Source organism: Acanthochromis polyacanthus, chromosome 8, assembly GCF_021347895.1.
Source record: "Acanthochromis polyacanthus isolate Apoly-LR-REF ecotype Palm Island chromosome 8, KAUST_Apoly_ChrSc, whole genome shotgun sequence".
In the NCBI taxonomy this organism is placed as follows: domain Eukaryota; kingdom Metazoa; phylum Chordata; class Actinopteri; family Pomacentridae; genus Acanthochromis; species Acanthochromis polyacanthus.
Genome location: NC_067120.1, coordinates 4743913 through 4764173, shown reverse-complemented (window position 1 = coordinate 4764173; position 20261 = coordinate 4743913). Strand labels below are relative to the sequence as shown.

Below are 20261 nucleotides of genomic sequence, written 5' to 3'. Positions count from 1 at the left end.
CAATAATACATTTTACCTGTCCAGAAGCAATTTAGCAACCAAGGCATCTGTCTTTAGGTCCATTTGTTGCTTGAGCTGACGCCATCGCCCAAATGACTCGCCAATAATCACTTTCGTTTTTGCATTCTCGCGATCCAGTTGTCTTTTATTTTCTCTGACCTCAAAAAATGACTTTCTTTTACGGCTGGGTCCCCCTGGATCTTTATCTGCCATTATGTAAAAAAAGATGAGCAAAACAAGTCGCCAGCTAACTACGAAGCTATACCAAAGCAACACATACAGAAAACACGTAAGTCCAAGGCATACGTAATCTACGTAACTAGGCCTGAGCCGGAAGGTTTTTGATTGACAGGAAAGGGAGCAAAGCAAACGCCTCGGTCTGAGCGCGTTGATTGGCTGATGTTATTCAGGTCCTGCCATGTCCACAGTTATTTTTTTTTAATTTTTTATTCTTTTAGAAACCATACATACAAGTCCACTAAAGATCAGTGTATTCATTTTATGTGAATCAGACAAATTAAACTACAAAAACATCCTCCATAAGGCCTTTAAGTCTTTACAGTATTTACAATATGTACACTTTATTATACACTATCTCATTTTTCAAGGACAGTCAGAGATAGGCCCCAGAGCCAGTCTGGCATTGTCTTGGCTTTGCTTCATCTATAACTGTCTTGCTGAAAGTTTAAAAAATAGGGAAAAAAATGTCCATGTGACAACATGAGCTGGTTAACTGATGAGAGAAGCTGAAACCTGAGGTGGAATAGTGACTCAGGCAGTTATTACCATGTCTCATAATCTCTCTTTTGCTAACTTTAAAGTATATTGAAACACTTAAAATGTATGTATAAATTCATGTCAGGTATTTTATAGTGAGCAACGCCATGAATTGATTTTAAACTTCTTGATTTTTTAAATTCATTTAAACAAGAGTTTTTAATATTCAAAATGAAATAATAAAAAAAAGTGTGTAAGGGATATACGTGTCTGCTTATTGTCTCATCATTCCGAAAAATCCATATGGTAGCCTGAGATTATATGTGGGCAGTTCAAATAGGCTGCAATCCAAATCGTGCATCACATGCAGCTGTTCTTAGTTTCGAGCACATGTCCAATGACACTGTTGCATTTGAATATGTTAAAGCATCATAGAAACTGAAGACAATGGATTTTCTGAAATCCAGGTAGCCAGTATGAAGAATAAAGGAATGCATAACTGAATCTTCATACTCTACATACAGATCCAGTTAGACTGACAAAATCTTGAGTTGGGTAAAGGCCAAAGACTTTATTGCCACCCATCAGTGGCTCTAGTTATTTCTTACCAATTCATTCAGACAGCTTTGTCTGGAGTCTGAATACATTCCCCTCACCTCATTTCCTCCCTCTAGTTGAACCTCTGCCATCCTTCTCTGTCAGCACATGTTTTGGTGCATCTGTTGGACCGTCCCAAGTGACATTGTTCATGGTCAGTGTGGGAACTAGGTCACAGAACAGGGTCCAGCTCGGCACTGTTCCCTGTGGCCCTGTTGCCAGGACTTGTAAACACAGAACCAGGAACAGTACAATACATATTGTACTAGAGCGGTGTATTGGGGAGCTGTAACTGGTAGATGAGTTGATGTTGTAGAGCTTAAGAAAAATGAGAGTCAAAAAGTAAAAGAAGAGTGTAGGTTTAAGGAGAAAACAGATGAACTACTGTGTTTGACCTTAGCTCATCTGCACTCATGGTGTACTGCAAGTGTTGATGTTCTTGTATGTGTCAGTGTGACAGCAACCAGTGACATTAGCTCGGTTAAAGCCCGTTGCCAGTTAGCTTCGGTACAAGTCCAGCACATACGGACGCTATGTTCTGATTTGTCATTTGTACACATAAAACAGATGTTTGAACAATATGTAGGCTTACCGTCACAGACTCAGGGTGTGATATGTCCTGGAATCAAACCACTGGCTCGCAGCCCGAGTTGCTCAGTTGTCCGGTTTCTCTTTCTGCTCACGATTCTTGTTTCTTATGTTGAGATTCTTGTGATTCACGGTGCTAAGGGAAGATAAAAACGAGATGAAAAGACCCAAACAAGATGTCTTAGAGCCAATGTTTAGTATAACTGGCATGCATTCAAGGATTTAGAGGCCTAGTGGTGGATCATGTTTCAAAGGAGTAGTGGTCTGCTTTGTGTCCTAGTGGCCTGGAGATAAATGGCCACAGACTGGGGAATCCTTAGTTCTGAATGTGTGTGTGTGTGTGTGTGGGTGTGTATGTTTGTAAGTCAGCATTTCAGAGCAGTGCAGAGGAGGACACCTCCAGTGGTGTTTTCTTTTGTCTTCGTGGGCAAAGTCAGAGTCGTTAGCTGTCTGAGTAAGAAGGAACAGATGTTTTAGATGCATTTCAGTGTGACTCACATCAGTGCAGGCCTGCTGCAGGCCCTGCCTCACCAGTAACCGGCATACAGTGCCACTTTATCAGCTTCAGTGCAGTGAGTGTACATAGACTCTGGGTTAAGGCAGAACTGTTGTCATGTAAGCATCTCAATTAGGGAATTAAACATGCATTTAAGTTAGAATCTGAAAAAAGAATGTGTCGAATTAGCAGGACTCAAATAGTCATTTTCAGTTACTCTTGGCATGCATGCAGCATAGTCTGATTTATGTCTTTTTGTTTTTTCTCCACACTACAATAAGAAATGGTTGGCCTCCATAGCTATGCAACTCAAATGTGCTATGTGTAAAATGTGTTAGTGAAAATGTTTAAAATGCCAACAAAGAAAAATGTATTTATTTATTTATTATAGCCACGCCGCCCATCTTTCTAGACATAAATGTGAGATTGATAAGTAGTTATTACAGGGATAGGTCAGACAAATTCAGATGGAAGTTTACCCAAACCTACTTTACAAAGCTGTAAAGTGTGTTGGCAATAGTGAAAGAGGCTGCGTTTGATCGATGTGATGTTTCAGTGAGTTCAAAACTCGAGTGAGCTGCACGCTGATGTAAGGTGACAGATGTCTTTCACAGCAGATCTGGTTTTTGAGCTCCAACTGTTGGCTGTCAAAGGTCCTGAGTGTGTTTGAGCTTTCTTCAAGAGCAGTTGTTTGGAGGTTTGAGTGTACAGCTTAACAGGTCAGTCTTAGGTCATCTGGACACATTTAGTCTAAAGATCTAGTTTCCAGCACATTTTCATTTGTTTATAGATATTTAAAGGGATGTGCCAAAAGCAAAACAGAATAAGATGTATCACTTATATTATGTCAGGAAAATGAGATTTGATTTAAGAAATGTCTTGGCCTTCATTGGTGTACGGTTGCAAACTCTGACTCAATACTCGATTGAATTACTTGTTATGATGGGTATTTTGTGCAGTGTAATATTTTGTTAGTTGAGGTTTACAACCTGTGTATATCATCTGCTCTGGCTCCTTTGAATTAGACACGATAATTGGAAACACAATAAAGTCATCATCTTAAATCATGAAATGCACTGACATTGTAAAAATGCCTTCGTCAATTAAGCACTCAAAATTTGGATTTGCACTAGAGGAAAGAGAGAACTTCAGTGGAATTTTCTTCCTTTTCATTTTTAAGGGCCTGTTTCTTAATTATGGCTGTTGTTTTTGTCATCAGTCCCCATTTGATTTGCTCCTCTGGATCAGAACTAAAGTCAAGCTGGTTTTGTCGTAAAAGCTCTCCAAGCTCTGCCTGAATCTGTCCCCCAGGCTGCTAGTGGGAGTTGCAAAGCAAAGGATGCAAGGGAGAGTTTGATTCGATGCAGGTGTTGAGCTCTGCTGTATAAACAGTGGCATGGTGTGGGTGGCGATGGGAAGCTATAGGTCAGGTCACAAGGTCATTTATAACAAGTGTATATTGGAAGAAATAGTGTGTATATAGGGACTGGATGTGTAATGTATAGCAATGATCCTCGTCAAACGTTTTAACCTTTATCGCCAAATAAGTGAAAGAATTCACACTTAATGGAGCAACAAAACATGATTCTCTGGCTACTATTTTAACTTCTGACATTTTTATGCCTCTGTGAACTTATTTTTATGCCCTTGCATATGTATTAGCTGGTATGATTCACTGGAATTGTACATGTCAGCATAGTAATAACTTTCATTTAGCCAGAAAATGCCTTTTATTAAATCCCTTTGAGCCTGGACAGACATGATTGTAAACTGCAACCTGACTGGTTGGCAGTAGCATCGATTTGTTTCATAAGCTCACTGTTTTCTATTCAGTTCAATTATGAGCTGAGGCATGGCTGAAATGAATAGCACTCAGACTCAAAGGTAAAATAAAAGGCATATGTAACTAAGAGAGTTAATGACTGCAGTGAGACATAATTAGGCCAGTGTGTTCATTTCCCCAGTCCACAAAAAACCAAAAGCAAACACTTAGAACTGCTTGCCTATGGACATCTTCACAGCCAAGTTGCAGCCCAGCCTTAGTCACCCCACTCCTCCACTTTGACCCCACCTACCCACCCAGACCTAGTGTTTCTGCTTGGACATCTGTCCAGGGTTGGCAGTTGCAGATGTTGTTGACGGCTGTTAAGCTGAGAGGAAGTTCCAAGCACTCCAAAGTCCAAATGTTTCTTTTCTCATTTCCCTGTTTTGGTTTAGTTTTTTTTTCTTTTTTTTTCAGATCTGAAAGAACAGACGGTATTCCTTTGGGAGGGATAGAAACCAGATTTGTGTGGGTCTCTTTTTCTTAAAAAACAGAAAGCGTGTATATCGATTTTCGTTTCTTATAAATCGAAGATCTGGTGCTATGTTGGAATCCTGTGTACTTTTCACAAATAAAGCAAAAAAAAAAAAAGCTACTCAGACACAAACGCACACATGTATATGAAGTGGGTGACTCATCTGAGCATCTGATGCACAGCTGAGTTTAACTGGGACCTCCTGAAAGCCTGGGAATTGATGCCAGCTTGCACAAGTTTGTGTGTTGTGGAATCTTATTCTCTGACTATTGTGTTACAATGAGACTGTGACTAAGGACAGAGATGGGAATCCAGAGTCATTGTTTTATTGTTTTATTTCTGAACATGTTGTCCTTTCTTAGATACCTCATTATTCAAGTTTACTAGCTCCATGTGAAGTGAAGGAGAAAAAGTACATTTTGAAATTCTAAGATGAAGAGCTGCTAGAAAGCTGTGTTATCCGCTCGGTTGTTATTTCTTCAGTCTTAGGATCCTGAATGTTTTTTGCATTAAGCTGCTGTTGTTGTTAATTTTTGTGTCTTTCCTCTCCCATTGCTGTATTTCTTTAGTGTCTTGGATCTGTTACTGAAAGCATTACAGCATCAGCAAAAGATTTATTTTTTCTTTTCCTTTTTTCTCAAGGCCATGGTAGCTAGCAGAGGTTGCAGAGAATTTAAGATGCTCTTGATTGTTTGGTATTCTTCTCTCTTCTTCTCTTCGCACTGTGGTGGGGTATCATAGCCTTTTAATCTTGAGTGTGTGTGTGTGTGTGTGTGTGTGTGTGTTCTCTGCTCTGCTCTTTGGACCTTGAGCATGGGGCAAGCCAGACAGACAGCACTGATTATTTAAGGGTCCCAACCCCTAAAACCTTGAGGTCAACAGTAACTCATGTACTTACAATCCACCAATGGACCCTGTTTCTGACAAATTAAGCCCACAACATCAAATCTAATATATTTGGCTACATATTAAGTAAGTCATTCCAGACCTTAGTTGAAAACTCATGTTGTTATGCAATCAAGGCGAGACTGTAAAGTTTCCCAGTGTCAGGAACTTTGTGTGCTTCAACAAAGCCCCCTCAAGCATTTCTCGCCTTTGCTGCATAATGCATTTGTTTCTGCTAATCTGTTTGTGTTTGATTCAACCCAGCGTACAAGTGCAATCATTTCTTACCTTATAAAACCTTCTGCTGATGCAATATTGTAATCAGCTTTGTTTTTGCATCATTGCCAATTGGCCTAATGATGATTGTGTCCTGTTAGCTAAATGAGAGGTAATTATCATTAGTACTCACACAATTGCTTAACAGCGCTCAATAATTCTTCATATGAACTTCCAAGCTTGAGGTATTTATAGATAGCAAGTCAGTACTTTTTGCTATTATGGAAAAATGTTGGACTACAGTGTTACACGAGTATTACAACACATTTTCTTAGCATGTTCGGTGAAGTGGATGTGCATCTTTTGAGCGTACATTTAGTTTCGGGGTGTTTTCAACTGACTCATACTTTAAAGCCAAGCTAGACAGTATTACACTTAAATAGTGGAGGCGAGCTGTTCTAACAAAGAGAAGTCGTGGGACAGGATGTGGACCCGAGAAGTTCCTGTGTAATCGCAGCAGAGATCTCACACGCTGTTCCAACTCTGTAAATGCTTTTGTGAGTCTCTGTGTGCTGCTCCTCACAGCTGAGAATGCAAACTGCTCTCAAATGGAGGTTGAGACTCTAATTGAGTGAGACAAGTGTTTGCAATCTCAGATGTCGACCATAGCATCCCTTAAACCCCAGTAATTGTACACTTAAATGCACTAGTCGGCAGAACCGGCACGTCATCCGGCATGAATTTACATACATACACGCAGGCCCACATAATGTGATTGTAGCTGGAAAAGCACTAGGCAGGAGCCATGATTAATTCCAAATAAAATAGTGTGACAGAGTAAAGATAAGGATCTATTTGGATGTCTACTATGAAGACACACTTGAGCAACTGGTTCTACATTTGGTTCTTCTCACATTCTCAGTGAACTGATTGAGCGTTGTTCATATAGATTTAGCCTCAAAGGGACGATGCCTGTTTTAGATGAATTTATCCCTTTCTTAAAGGACAAGTTTGATATTTCAGAAAATATACTTGTTCACCTTTTTTGCTGAGAGAAATCAAAAGCACTACAGTGTACATGGCCAGAGCCAAGAGACAGTAGTTTGACCTTTAACCCTTTAAGCTTCAGTGTACCGCCGGCGGTACACCTACTAATTTGCATAGGAATTTCAAGAATGTCCGACGGGTGCAAACGCGATCATACAAACACTATACACCGGTGGAAAGCTTAGATTCTCATGAATCCGCCGGTATAAACCACTTTCAGATGCGATTACCACAGCAGGTGAGAAAAACACATTTGTCCGACAAAAACAAATATTCATCCATCCGTTCTCTATACACGGCTTCAAAGCACACAGCGCGACTCACATTTCCGGGTTTATTATTACACACAAAAAAAAAGATTCCACAAAAAACGGCCATAATCCAACCTTTTACATCCAGATGACACAAGCCAGTAAACTATTTTGTCCAAAACATGTCCTGAAGTCGGTATAAAATCCCCGAATCGGTCGTTTTCAAGGAAATGCACCTCCCGATGCGCGTCCAATATTCCCCGTATTTTTCGTAATTTTTTTTATTTAAAAATAGAATATTAGCGATTTTTTTGTACTGAAAACGGCTGGAATTGACTGAAGCTTAAAGGGTTAAGCTTAGCAGAACGACTGGAAGTGTTGCTGACTGTGTCCAGCTATTTCTATCTGACTTCTGGCAGCTGGCTTGATATTCTGCAAGAGAGCGAATAAGCATTTTTGCCAACATGTTGATCAATTGCTTTGATTGTCAGATTGCTGTTTACAGCAACCCTTCAGGCGAATGCTCTAAGTGATCAGGAATGTTTTATGGGTCATCAAATGCGGTGATTCATTTGACCCAGTTCTGACAGTCTTGTACTTTATTACGGTCTGGTTTGAAGTGTCTTGGTTGTCTGATTGGGTGAGTCAGGCCGACTTCTTAGCCTAATTGCTTCCATAAGTCTTTTTTGCCCTGGCACATTATGGTGATGAAGCAGCAGATTTTGTGGTAAAATTGGCAAAGCATCTTCCTGGCGGGTTAACTGGAGGAGGGGGTTAATGCAACCTTTGGGGTTCGTCAACAACTCAAAGCTTCAAAGCAACGGTTGGACTAAGGGTTGAGAGGCAGTGAGGGACTCTGGGTTTGGAAGAGTTAGGGGGCAGCAAACATCATCTGCAGTTGAGGTTTGTGAGGTTTGGGTTTTTCTGCAGGCTTGCATATTCAGCTTTAAATCTGGACTGTCTGTTAAGCATGTCCTAGCCAGTCCCAGCACCAAGAGGAGCTGGAACAAGACTGAGCTGGAGACAGAGACCTCACATAACAACATACGAAACCTGTCAGACAGGAGACACTAGAAAAGACCTGTGTTCAGTCCAAGGTCGTGAAGTAGAAATAAATAGTGCTGTCAATTCATGCAGGAATGCTTTACTTCAAACAAATAGTACCCCATCTGAGACTGAATTGCTGGAAAGCTTTTGGCCACACTGGAGAGCAGTGGTGGTCGTGGTCTGTGACCTCTGTCTGAAACTAACAAGGACAAGCAACAAAGCTGAGTGAATATTTCCCTCCATCTGTCTTACTGTGTGTTTGTGGTGACAGGATGATTGTACGTTAATTGGTGTGTCTGTTGTCATATTGGAGTCATGCTATCCAAATTAACAGCAGGGCTCTGCTAATCCCACTGTCTGGGCGTGCGTGTGTGAGGCCATGTGCAAATACATACACACACATGCGATTCTTTGTATTTGTGGTTGCAGTCTATCTATAGGAATAGCCTCAACAAACTATAGGAATACTCAACAACAGTCCAGCTGCATTGTGCTGTTCTGTAATTAGTGCGGCAAAACCGCATCGCTCTAATGTTGCCTGGCTGACTTTCAACACTGTGGGAGAGTAGGATCCCCCTGCGATGTCTCACTAGCTGTTCTCTGCCAGTTCCCTTTATTTCTTTTTAAAAGTATGACTAAATCTAAATGAACCCAAATAAAAACTAATACTAACTAGCATATGATGCTATGAAGCCCTGGAAAGCAGAACTTAATTGAATTGAATGGGCCATAAAGTTTCACTCCTACTCAAAGTATAAACAAAGGGTGGGATGTGGAGGAGTGAGAACAGTGGGGATGAAATGTTTATTTAGACCACTCAGATACCGCCGCAAGACTCTTTCCTTGCCGCAGAGGTACTTGGTGTATTTGTTTGTTATCATGCCTGTACTCAATGATGGCTGTAATAAATAAAAGAACATAAACACATCAGACAAGACATAAATGAGGTATTTTCCTGGTTATTTTGGTTTTGCTGAGGGTTTCACTTGCCTAAGTGTGAGCAGAGTAAGTGAGTGATGATAATACTGACAATGTACTGAAAATGTCTGTTATGATTGACCATTCTGCTGTTCTCTCCCTCTTTCTCTGTTCTAGGTGCTGCGAGGAGCTCAGCTTATAGCTGTTGCATCAGCTGATGGGGGAGCAACGGCAGTGGAAGGCTCCACTCTCCCCCCTGACATCCAAGTGCAGTACGTCCAACTTGCCCCCGTTGCAGATCACACAACTGCAGTACAGGTAAAACAACAACACTAACTATTCCAGGGTCTTGTGCACATTCAAACAGATTGTAACTGGGTAACATTCCAAGTGCTTCGGATGAAACAGACTCTCAGTAGTGATGTAAATAAGTCCCACTTCATGCGCTTCAGGTATTCATCGATTCAGTAATAAGTGATGCCATTAACTTGTGCAGTATACTCTATGTTCAAAAAGTTGTTCAAGGAAGGACAAAAGTTGAACCAGCGACAGGGTCATGAGTGCTGTTGTGGCATTTTGAGATTGAACAAAGGATCAAATTAGACAAATAGGATGTGTGAATCAAGTTTAAGAGTTAAAGATAAGATTGGAAGACCTAACATGTCAACTGAATTTATGATTAAACTGAGTAATCCTGTGGAAAACAGCAGCCCGATGTAGTCAAAAATCAATTCTGGATCAAAATTGGAGTCTCAATAAAGGTTTTAAGAAAAAGTCTTCAAGCAGCCTTCAGAGTCTGATGCGAGAAATGTTTATTCAGTACAAAGGTTGTAAGAACAAACGAACAAAATCTCGAGATTTTAACTGCCTACACAAAGCATTGCATCGTCTTTCATATCTATGCAAATTCCTTCTAAACACACTGCTTCTGCCCCGGAAAGCCACAACCCATCGTCCTAAGACCCAATCAGGATGCCCATGAAGTAATTGTATCCAAAGTTTGACCCTCTCCTCTTTTTTATTTCTGCTAGGTTGGCATTATTTCTGCTCTGCTCTGCTCTGCTCTGCTCTGCTCAGGTTTCAACTCATGAGTGCAGACAAAGAGAGGGCATGAACTTCCTGTCTTATGCCTTATATGGGCTCCATAGGCGTCCGCTGGGTTGCCGCTTTCCACCAAATTATTTAGTGTACTCATAACTTCAGTTGACCTGTTAGGTCTCCCCATCTTATCTTTGTTTGCTCTTAAATTTGATTCACACATCCCACAGTGCCTAAGGCTCATTGATGTGCCTGGAAGCCAAAGCTGGCCTCTGTGCTCCAATCCCTGAAAGTACTATTGTAGCATGAACTGCTACAAATCTTAATGCTGACTATGACAGAAGATTGTCAGGACACCACAGCTTGTTGTTTATAGGACAGAGTGCCCCTACTGAAAGTGCCTCAATGGACAGGTGAGCATCAGAACTGGACTATGCAAAAACAGAAGAAGGTGTTCTGGTCTGATGAATCAAGCTTTCTTTTACATCATGTGGACAGACAGCTGCATGTATGTCATTTACCAGAGGAAGAGAATGCATCAGGATGCACTATATGAAGAATGCAGGTCTGTAGAGGCCCTGTGAAGCTTCGGGTAATGTTCTGCTGGGAGACCTTGGGTCCTGACATTCATGTGGGTGCTAATTTGACATGTACCACCTACCTAAACATTGTTGCAGACCACCTACAATCCCTGATGGCAGTGGTGTCTTTCAGTATAATAAGTACTCTGCTACACTGTAAAAATAATCCAGGAATAAATATTGGAATGGGACAAAAAGTTAAAGGTCTTTATTTGACCTAGAAATACCACAGATCTCAAAAGAACAAGTCTGATGTAAGGAGGCCACACCTCACAACATGCAGGTCTTAGAGGATCTGCCGCTAACGTCTTGGTGCCTGATACCACAGGACACCTTCAAATGAAGTGGTGGAGCTCATGCTTCGATGGGTTAGAGCTGTTTTGGCAACATGTGGGGGGACCTACATGATATTCAGCAGGTGGCTTTAATGTTGTGGCTGATCGGTGTATATCCTGTAATACTTCAGTTGTAATTACTGTAATGTTGAAATAGAATGTAATTTAAGCTATTTAGCCAAACTACTTACAGGTACAATGAGTCTGCTTTCCCCTTTTGTCATACTATTGCTTAAATAAAACACTCGTAGCTTTCAGTCATTATGGTAGGTGTTTGGACAAACAGTAATTAAATATAATGAAGTGGAGTGGATGGAGCGCTACAAGCAGAAGAGTAGTAATTAGTAGATATGCCTAAAATCCCTTGATGATTGAGATTGTTTGAAAAACAGCCACATGTGGAATCAGGATGGTGTGCAGGCACACAGCACAGCGGCCTTTGAAGTGGTCACTTTAACTCTGTGAGGAATATGAAAGAACAGCACTTTTCCATTGTTCTGCCTGGTTTTGTTTCCCCAAATATGTTGAATATCACATTTTCTCCTTTCTGCTTCTATCCCTGAAGCCCTTTTCTACCATAGGTACCCTTTAATTCTGGTGCGAGTCAAGTCTTTGTTCGGTTTTTAGAATGTAAACAGGGATAACTTCAGATGATTTACGGCTGCGTAAAATGCCATTCTATCCTGATATGGATCTTCTTGCAGCGTTTGTAATGTGACTGATCATATTCACCCCCCTTTTCAGACATACACAGAGCAAATGTGCTGACCAGCCACACAGCAGGTTGTGGAATTTTCTAGTTCAGACTTTGCCCTTGCAGTAAGATCCTGTCTTGTTGTCCTTTTGTTGTCCATAGTTGTCTTGGTAATTGGTTCCTTTCCCTTGTGAGTGTGGAGATAGTTAAAGCATCTTATATTGACCACATTTTTTGGGTGTGGATCATACACAAGCTGATGACCCTAGAAAAGTATTTATTTGTGTATTCATGAGCATACGCAGTGATTGCCACCCTGTGTACTGTATTCCAAGATCTGTGCTCCATGTTGCTTGGCGCAGCGAGCAATCAAACTATTTGTTTACGCGACTGATTTGTTCAAATGGATTTTAGGTCTAAAAAGACCTCATTTTTTCCTAATGTTTGATTGTGCACAGATCTTGACAGAAAACAACAAAGTAGACACTGCTCTGATCAGTCATCAATGGCGCTGGGGTTCAGGCAGGGCATATGGATATGCTCACAGACCGAGTAAAACTGCTTGTTGACAATGCTGTGTCTACTGACCAAAGAAAAAATGTAACCTTGCAGAAATCAGTTCCAAAATGATATTAAAGTTATTCTATAATACCTTCTGTATGCTCAGGTTGTTATTTTTAACAAGTTTACCTTAAAGAACATACAAAAAAGCCAAACACACAAAGCTAAAGACAGAGCACAGCACTGACCAGTTACAAAGATACAGTGTTTGCCTGCCTGGTACAGAGTGGGTTATTGTCACAGTGGGGTTTTGATGTCCTAGAGTGTAAACACTTTCAGTTCAAAGTTCAGAGAAGGGTTAGCTCTGTTCTTTCCCTCCTTTCTGAAAAAGTGTTGAATCTAGAGACTAGCTCTCATCTGTTTCCAGACATATGGTAGCATTTAAACAACTTGGTGAAAAATTACATAGGCTTTTGTATTTATTTATCTCTGCATATTCCTCTCTTTTTATTTAATAGTTTCCATTACACAGCTGTAAGTAAGTAAGGGGAAACACAAAATGACATTTTTGCATTCCAAGCAGCATTTTTGCAAGTTGGTGTTAATCTTTGGCTAATTTCTGACACAACATAGTTTATCTCCAACTCTAAAACTAGGGCTGCAGACCACCAACAGCTTGGTTTAAGAATGCTTCTTACAAAAACTGTTTAAAAAATGGTAACAGAACTGACTGATGCATCGATTTTAAACAGTTTGATCCATTATCTATGTACGTACAACTGAAGAGCTTTAGTCCATGCTGTGACATTTTAACTTGTTTAGTATTTCATTTCCTAAAGGAAAAACACTGATTCATACAAGTTTTATTTGGCCTCTCTGCCGCCAGTGCTTACAGCGTGTCAGGCTCATGTGTTTTTGCATTGTGTGTACTGCCATGGTGCAGCTGTGCTCCAGTCAACGCTGTTGTCTAGTGACAGCATGCTGGGCTGAAGGGAGGATTAAATGCTGCAGGTGGGTTTGAGGGAACCTTTGGCGTGTGTTCGCGGAAGGAGTGAGTCACTCTTCATGGTCATCATCCAGGACTGAGTCATGAACCTCTCATCTTTTAAGGGGTTTTTACCCACACAATACCTCGCTCTGTCTGACATCAACCGTAGAGACAGTCAGAGAGCATTAAAATACAAATATCTCATCTCATGTCAAGTCTCTCTCCACCTGTCACTCTGCTTCTTTTCTAATTCCTTTCACCAACTGTCTTCCTCTTTCTTCTCTGATATATCTCCTCTCTAATCTGTCTCGTCATTCCTCTGCTCCCTCCGTCTTAGGTCCATTCACTATGGTTGTCTCCCACACTGACATTGGGCCAGGGGCTAAACTGTGGCTTAGCTCTATTGATTAATTTACAGGAAACGCTCTTCACCTTTGTTGCATGGCTCTGATGAATAGGGATGGGTATTTTTAGAATTTTGTCAGTACTCATATCTCTTTGAATCCCAATGTCAGTACCTAATTTTAATATGACTACATTTTGCAGCCTAACTTCCCCGTCCTCATGATGCCCTTTATCCATGTGTTTATAGTAATTGCCGCTTCCTGTTATTATTGTTCACTGGGTGGGAGAGGAATTTAAAGGTTACAGGTTTATGGTTGTTGATTTATTTAGTGTTTGTGTGTGAGCTAATGAAATATCTGGCTGTAGTGTGCGGACAGTTACTGGAGGAAGAACAACTTCTGGTCCAGACAGAGGCTCATAAGTTAAAAGCAGCCAGGCAACGTTGGCACACAATTAGTTTAGATGCTTCAAAACATGTACCACATGATCCACCAGCAGGGAGTTACGAAATGTTGACAACGGATTGATGATGGGACCAACAAAAACATCTGTGCCAAAGTTAATAGTGTTCCAACCTTAGCTGATGGAAAGTTATTAACTGTGGAACTGTGGCATCTGATAGCAAGTGTTACCTTGATTTGAGTCAAATGGTTATAGCAACAGTTTGAACTGGTGGGACTGGCCTGGTTGCAGAACATCTGGAAAAACAAGCCACTTTATCCACAAAACTCAGATCAAAACACTGCAAATATATGGCATCGTGTTCCATTAGTTTTCCAGTTTTTTTATCACCACACAGCTGTTCGTGTAGCATTGTAACCATGGGGTTCTTTTAGCTTGTTCTCTTGGCTCTTTTACTTATCCAACACTGCTGCAGTCCAGAGAATGTGAACATAGACAAAGTCTAATCTATTTAGAACCACAATTACAAACAGCATCTGAATCAATTAAAATAGCAGGCGAAACAAGACAATTAAACAAGAAGACTAAAAAGATATAGCGCAATAATGGCTAAAGCCAGAATGTCAAGCAATACTTAAACCAATTCCGATCAGAAAAGGCTCTTCATCAATATCTCAAGTCTGGATTTGGTAACATCAAGGAGCATCTGGTAGGTTGACCTCACTGCTAAGAAGAGTTCTGCTAAATAAGTTGGTGCCAGCCTGTTCAAAGCCTTAAAAACAAACATTTGAATCTTAAAATATTTCCTGAAACAGACAGGAAACCGGTGGAGGAAGGCCAGTACTGGTGTTATGTTGTCACGCTTTTGTTTTCCTGTTGGACAACAAGCAGCTGCATCTCATATCAGCTGCAGATGCTGAAGAAATGACTGCTCCACACCAATGTATGAAGAATGACAATAGTCTAGCAAAGGCATGAATAATCGGACCAAACTTTTTGAGCTGATCTGTTTATCAAATATGAAGGAACTTTGAAAACCACTCTAACGTCATTCACAAAGATTGATTGTTTGACGGCAACGGGCCAAGAGTGTCCAGTCAACCAAACATGATCTCAGTTTTATTGTCATTTTTTTTATTGCCTTGTCAATGTCATAACAAAAAGTTAAGACGGAGACATCTTCACAGCACACATGGAGAAACAGCGCAACAGCAAACAATCTGACTTGACATTACAGATGATTCGCCACACATATTGGCACCACATTGATATATTTTATGCTCAGCGGAGGGTTTGAGACAAGTGACAAATATCAATGCTCCTGGAACTTGTCTTTATGATTGTTCTGACCAAATTGGTACTCATAACAATTTAGAACTAGTCCCTGGTACCCATCTCTGCTGGTGAGCTCAAACAACGTTTTCCATGTAAGATTTCTTTGCTGTCCCATTCATCACCTCTTCCTTCTCCTCTCTTTCACGTGTCTCAGGCTGCTGAACTGGCCCCAGCCCTGCAAGCTGACATGGAGGTGAAAGAGGCCATCCAGGGTGCCATCCATGGAGATAATGGTGAGGTTGTTCAGATTGTCACCTCAGTGGCCACCTGAGAGCCCTTTTGGTTCAGCACAAACCAGAACTCTGCTCTACAGTACGGCCTGATGAGTGTCAATAAAACATCAGAGGTCAAGAAACGCATAAAGTCTGACAAGCCAACAAGCTCGACGTCTTTTAACAAATACCGAAGGTCAGGGATGAAACGAAGGAAGTTTTTTTTTCTGTTTATCTTTGCAAACTGCACAGTTGAAAAGAGCACGATACTCCAAAATCAGCTGTGGTCCTTCTGGTGTTTTCATCACCAGAAAGACCTAGCCCACCACAAGATACACAGTGGGATTATTGTCTATTGAGGGAGGGTACTGCTTATGCAGACCATCACCCTGCCACTTCATCAGCACAAATGCCTGTTTACAACAGCTTTGGAAAATAGTGGAGTCATTTGGACATAAGCTGCTTGGCTAAGCCCAGCCCCTCCGGGAGGGTTTGTAAAACCCCAGAATCCCACCTCAAACAACCAGCACTTTTTCTTTTGTGTCATTTTTTTGTCACAGTGGACTGCAGTGGAAAGTGCTTTTAGCTGACAGCTACTCTTGGTTGTGATGAATTTGATTTCCTGTCACTCGCCATGATTCAGTCCATACTATGTCTCCCGGCTGTGAGCCCCGCCTTCCTTTACTTAGTTCAGCTTGTTTGCTTCAGCCGCACAGCTTTGTTTGTTTGTTTGATTCGTCTAATTGTAACATGCTGAAATTTTTGGGGAACTTTAATTTTGGAGGTAGAAGACCATGAAATAGAAGCGATTGTGCCAGTGGTAGACGGTACAAGTGGCTTGTAGACTACCAGGGAAACCTTGAAGTTGTTTATTTCCCCCTGTTTTGTCTCTGTTACTGATACATTCATGTGAATAAAAAATTTTGTGGTGGCCATGAAAGTGTGCTTTTATTTTGTTGTTGTTTCTTTTCCTATATTTTCTCTTTATTTCCATCAGTCATGGTATTTAAAATAGCTTCAAAGTTTTCCAAGACGTGGCTTTGCTTTCATCCCTTACAAATAGACAGCTGAAGAGAATCAGAAATGATACTTTGGGTTTGAGGTCTCGTTTCATGTTGAGCTAATTTATTGACTATTTTTGAAGCAAATATGTATCATGTCGAACTTCAATAACCGCTGGTTTAGGCTACTGTATTGTTAATGATCCTGACAAAACAGGCAGCAAAAATATGTTTTTAGTCAGTCTTAAGATTGGAATTAATATCTTTCTTGACCTCATTATTGTTTATGAGCTGTCATTTCTTCAAAACCCATGCTGTGCGAACTGCATGGAGCTGTTTTTCTTTAAGTAAAGCCGGGATTGTCTGTACTTAGTGTGATGCTCCTCTAATGATATCTTTGCAGCCAGAAAGAAAAGAGCAAGACACCCTGAGACTGTGTTGATTTGGGTTACTTTCCCATGCACTGTATGATGTAATAGTGTACTTTGGAGTGTGGATAAGAGCGAGGCGACAAAATGAACTTGATGAAACAACATCCATGGTCTTGGCTGCTTCGTCTTGTTTCCTTTCAGTCTGCAGTTGCTGTCTCTGCCTCTTCATCTTGTCCAGTCCCCTCGTTGCCTCTTCTCCCACTCATGTTTTTCCTCTTACTCCTTTGGAAGCTGTGGTAAAGTTCATTCACTCTCCTTTAAAATTACTCACTAAGTTGTTCTAAAATTTCATGGGATAGTCCGGTGGGTCCATCTCTTGCCGTAGCTAAGTTCAGATGTTGGGAACCCCCCAGCCCCCCATTAAATATTGGACTTGGAATGGATTAGACGCTGCTCTTCACTTTAACAACCCTGGGCTGCATCCAGGAGCTGGAGTGGTTACCGCGGCAACAGGCCCTCTCACAAGCTGCCTCTGAGATAACCTGATGAAAACAAGAAATGAATGATGGATGGAGAAATGAGATTGTTTGGAAGCAGAATGCATGTTTGGAGAGAAGGAGAGGAGTGATAGACGGAGTTCAGGCGGTGTATCTTTTCCTTCCTTCTCTGCTGGCATCTGATGCAACGAGCAAGTACCAACCTCTGCTGCTCGCCTGGCTCTGACTTCATACGCATGTCGTCTCCTGCTCAAACTTTTAACAAGGCTGGAGGAGTAACCTCAGGATGTGCAAAGATGAGCGAACACACTTGTTGAAGCAATAACGTCCAAACACAATGTGTCTCAAGGATCATAAATCAGCAATTGTTTATCTTGAGGAAACTAATCTTTCCATGGCTTGTATTCATCTGTTTCAGGTCAACAAAGCGTTGCAATGAACAACATACACACATCTCTCTCACTTGTGCTATATTCCAAAAGGTCATGAGGAAGGCAGCTTTGTTTCTTCACACATCCCAGTCCTTTGATTGTGCTTCCTGTTGCACATTAGCATCTGGATTTATGGGATTCGATAGCTGGGATTCTTGCTGCATGGTTGGCTCTAATACAACATTAGAAGGCAAAAGTCTTGGACCAGATTCAAGGCCTTAGCAACACGGCTGTTGTTACATGCCTCATAAAATGGCATGTGTTGCTCAATGTCAGTTTTTGGGATGTCCAGAGACTGTAGCTATATCCAACTGCCCTTTTGATTGCTTAACAAAAGATGACAGGTTGCTCAAAAGACCACACCATTATCATTGCATATGATTTAATGTATTACGCTAAGTTCCCATCCCACAGCGCTCAAAGTTTATGGGTGATGATGCAGAGATGCGGCTTTTACAGTGTAGTAAATGACAACAGGACACACATTAAAATAGAAACTAAACAATGGTGATCCATATCGAAACGAGATGTTTTCTTTTTTGACCTCAGCTAAGCTAAAGACTACATGCATCTGTCGGTATTTTATGATGGAAATGTCCATCCTAAAGCGGGATTTATTGTTCTTACGCAATTTTTGTGATAAAACTTCAATGTTGGGATTTTTATGGAGCCCACCTCACAGCTGTTTTTGATTGTGTCCACATCACAGATACCGTAATGGAGTAGAGGTATTATGAAATGACCACAGGACATTTAAACAAGATAAAACTGTTGTTTGTAGCAAATTTCAACCACTGGTTATCACAACTTGCTAGTGAACACATTAAATAGTTTTTTAATGTTTGGTTAAATCGTTACATTTTAAGTGTTGTGGTTTGAATTCTCTGACGCTGTTTAAACAGTATCTGTATCATGCAGTGATTGATACGTATTTGTATAAATTAACTGTTGCATTGGTTTTCGTTATTTCTAGTAACCTTGACCAGGACACTTTTAGACAGAAACACACGGGCAGAATGTTGGTGATGGAGCCAAAGGGTGATCTGGGACCAAAGTCTGGCCACGTCACACAACCAATAGTGAAGCCGATTAGAGGGCTGCACATGTACACCGAGAACTGGAGTTACATCCAATAACTATTAAACCTATAAAAAGTTTTTACCCCCTTTGAAAGTTTTCCCTTTTATTACTTTTCAACATTAAGTCATGGCCAATTTAATTTGTCTTTTTTGTTGTTGTCAAGAATTAGCCAGAAAACACGTCAAAAATGAAAACACATTTTTAGAAACTAATGTCAATAATTTCACAACATAAATAAGTGTTGCATGAATGACTCACCCGAATTGAATACAGGTGTAGTCTGTTGGTGCTACAAATCACAGAATTTGTGAAATAGAGATCATCTGAGTGCAGTGAATGTGTCTTAAATGTATAAAGATTCCTGTGTTTGGAAGGTCCAGCAACTCGGCACTCCTGCTATAACTGCACCATGAAGACAAAAAACATTTCAAGCAAGAAAATGGAGTACAATTAAATTTAGCGTGAAGGAATATGGCTCATGCATAAATCTGCCTTGACTAAACTATCCTTAAAAAACTGAATAACTGTGCAAGGAAGAGACTACTGAGGCCACCAAGAGACCCATGACTTCCCAAAGGAGTTACAACCTTCAGCTAATAAGACGATGCATTCAGCAATTGTTGCTTGTTCTTCGCAAGTCAAAGCTTTATGTGAGAATGTCAAATGGACAAGTGTTCCTGAAGGACTTTCTCATAGCTCATTGGGAAACCAGTGACGTATAAATGCGGTTGTCTCGGCCCCCACCAAATAAACACAAACTCAGCATGAATAGCGTTAGGAAGGAATCCATTAGACAGTTTATCTGTAACTGACAGCATCTAGTTGCTCACTGTTGTCGTTATTTATTGCACATTTGTTGATGTTTGTTTTTTCAAAATGTCAGCATTGATTTTACAGATGTTCATGACTTTCCTGTTTTGTATTAGTTTGCTTCATTGTCTAAACACTAGAAAGTGACAGACAAGGATGGACCAACTGAGCAGCAAATCATACGGCGAATGGAAGTCCAGATTCACATTTTTAAAAGATGACGTGTTGCTTCCGAGCAACATCACGATAGTGTATCCTATTCCTCCTTTTTATACCATTTGAAGTCCTATGAACCATGAAGCGCATGAGCTGGGACGTCAGTTGAAACTATGAGAGTTGAAACTATGACAGTCTCCAGGTGTTCATTGGTAATGTTTTATACAACCAGTTAGATCTGACAAAACAGAAACTGTTGACAGTGATTTTGCAGCAATTCAAATTTTTCACATTATTGTCTTTCAAAGGTATATAGACGCTCTAAATATGCATCCGAATTCATTTGTAAATAATAGGTTTGTGTCTTTTTAAAGAATGTATGATTTAATTATGGATTTAGTTGAAGCTCTTGCACAGACTCCTAA

The 20261-nt window shown here is 40.6% G+C and overlaps 1 protein-coding gene and 1 long non-coding RNA gene across 4 annotated transcripts in view; one reads left to right on the top strand and one right to left on the bottom strand.

The window, feature by feature from the left end:
- The window catches only part of banp (BTG3 associated nuclear protein), a 38716-nt gene extending 22286 nt beyond the window's left edge, over positions 1 to 16430 (top strand). For all 3 annotated transcript variants that reach the window (XM_051952005.1, XM_051952007.1, XM_051952008.1), the window contains exons 12-13: positions 9237 to 9377; positions 15433 to 16430. In XM_051952005.1, the coding sequence (XP_051807965.1) occupies positions 9237 to 9377; positions 15433 to 15549 (258 nt within the window). In that variant the 3' untranslated portion in view covers positions 15550 to 16430. The remainder of the gene's footprint in view (positions 1 to 9236; positions 9378 to 15432) is intronic.
- Positions 1 to 20261, bottom strand: part of LOC127535077 (uncharacterized) — a 198264-nt gene that overhangs the window by 44287 nt on the left and 133716 nt on the right. The gene's annotated exons all lie outside the window — the stretch shown is intronic.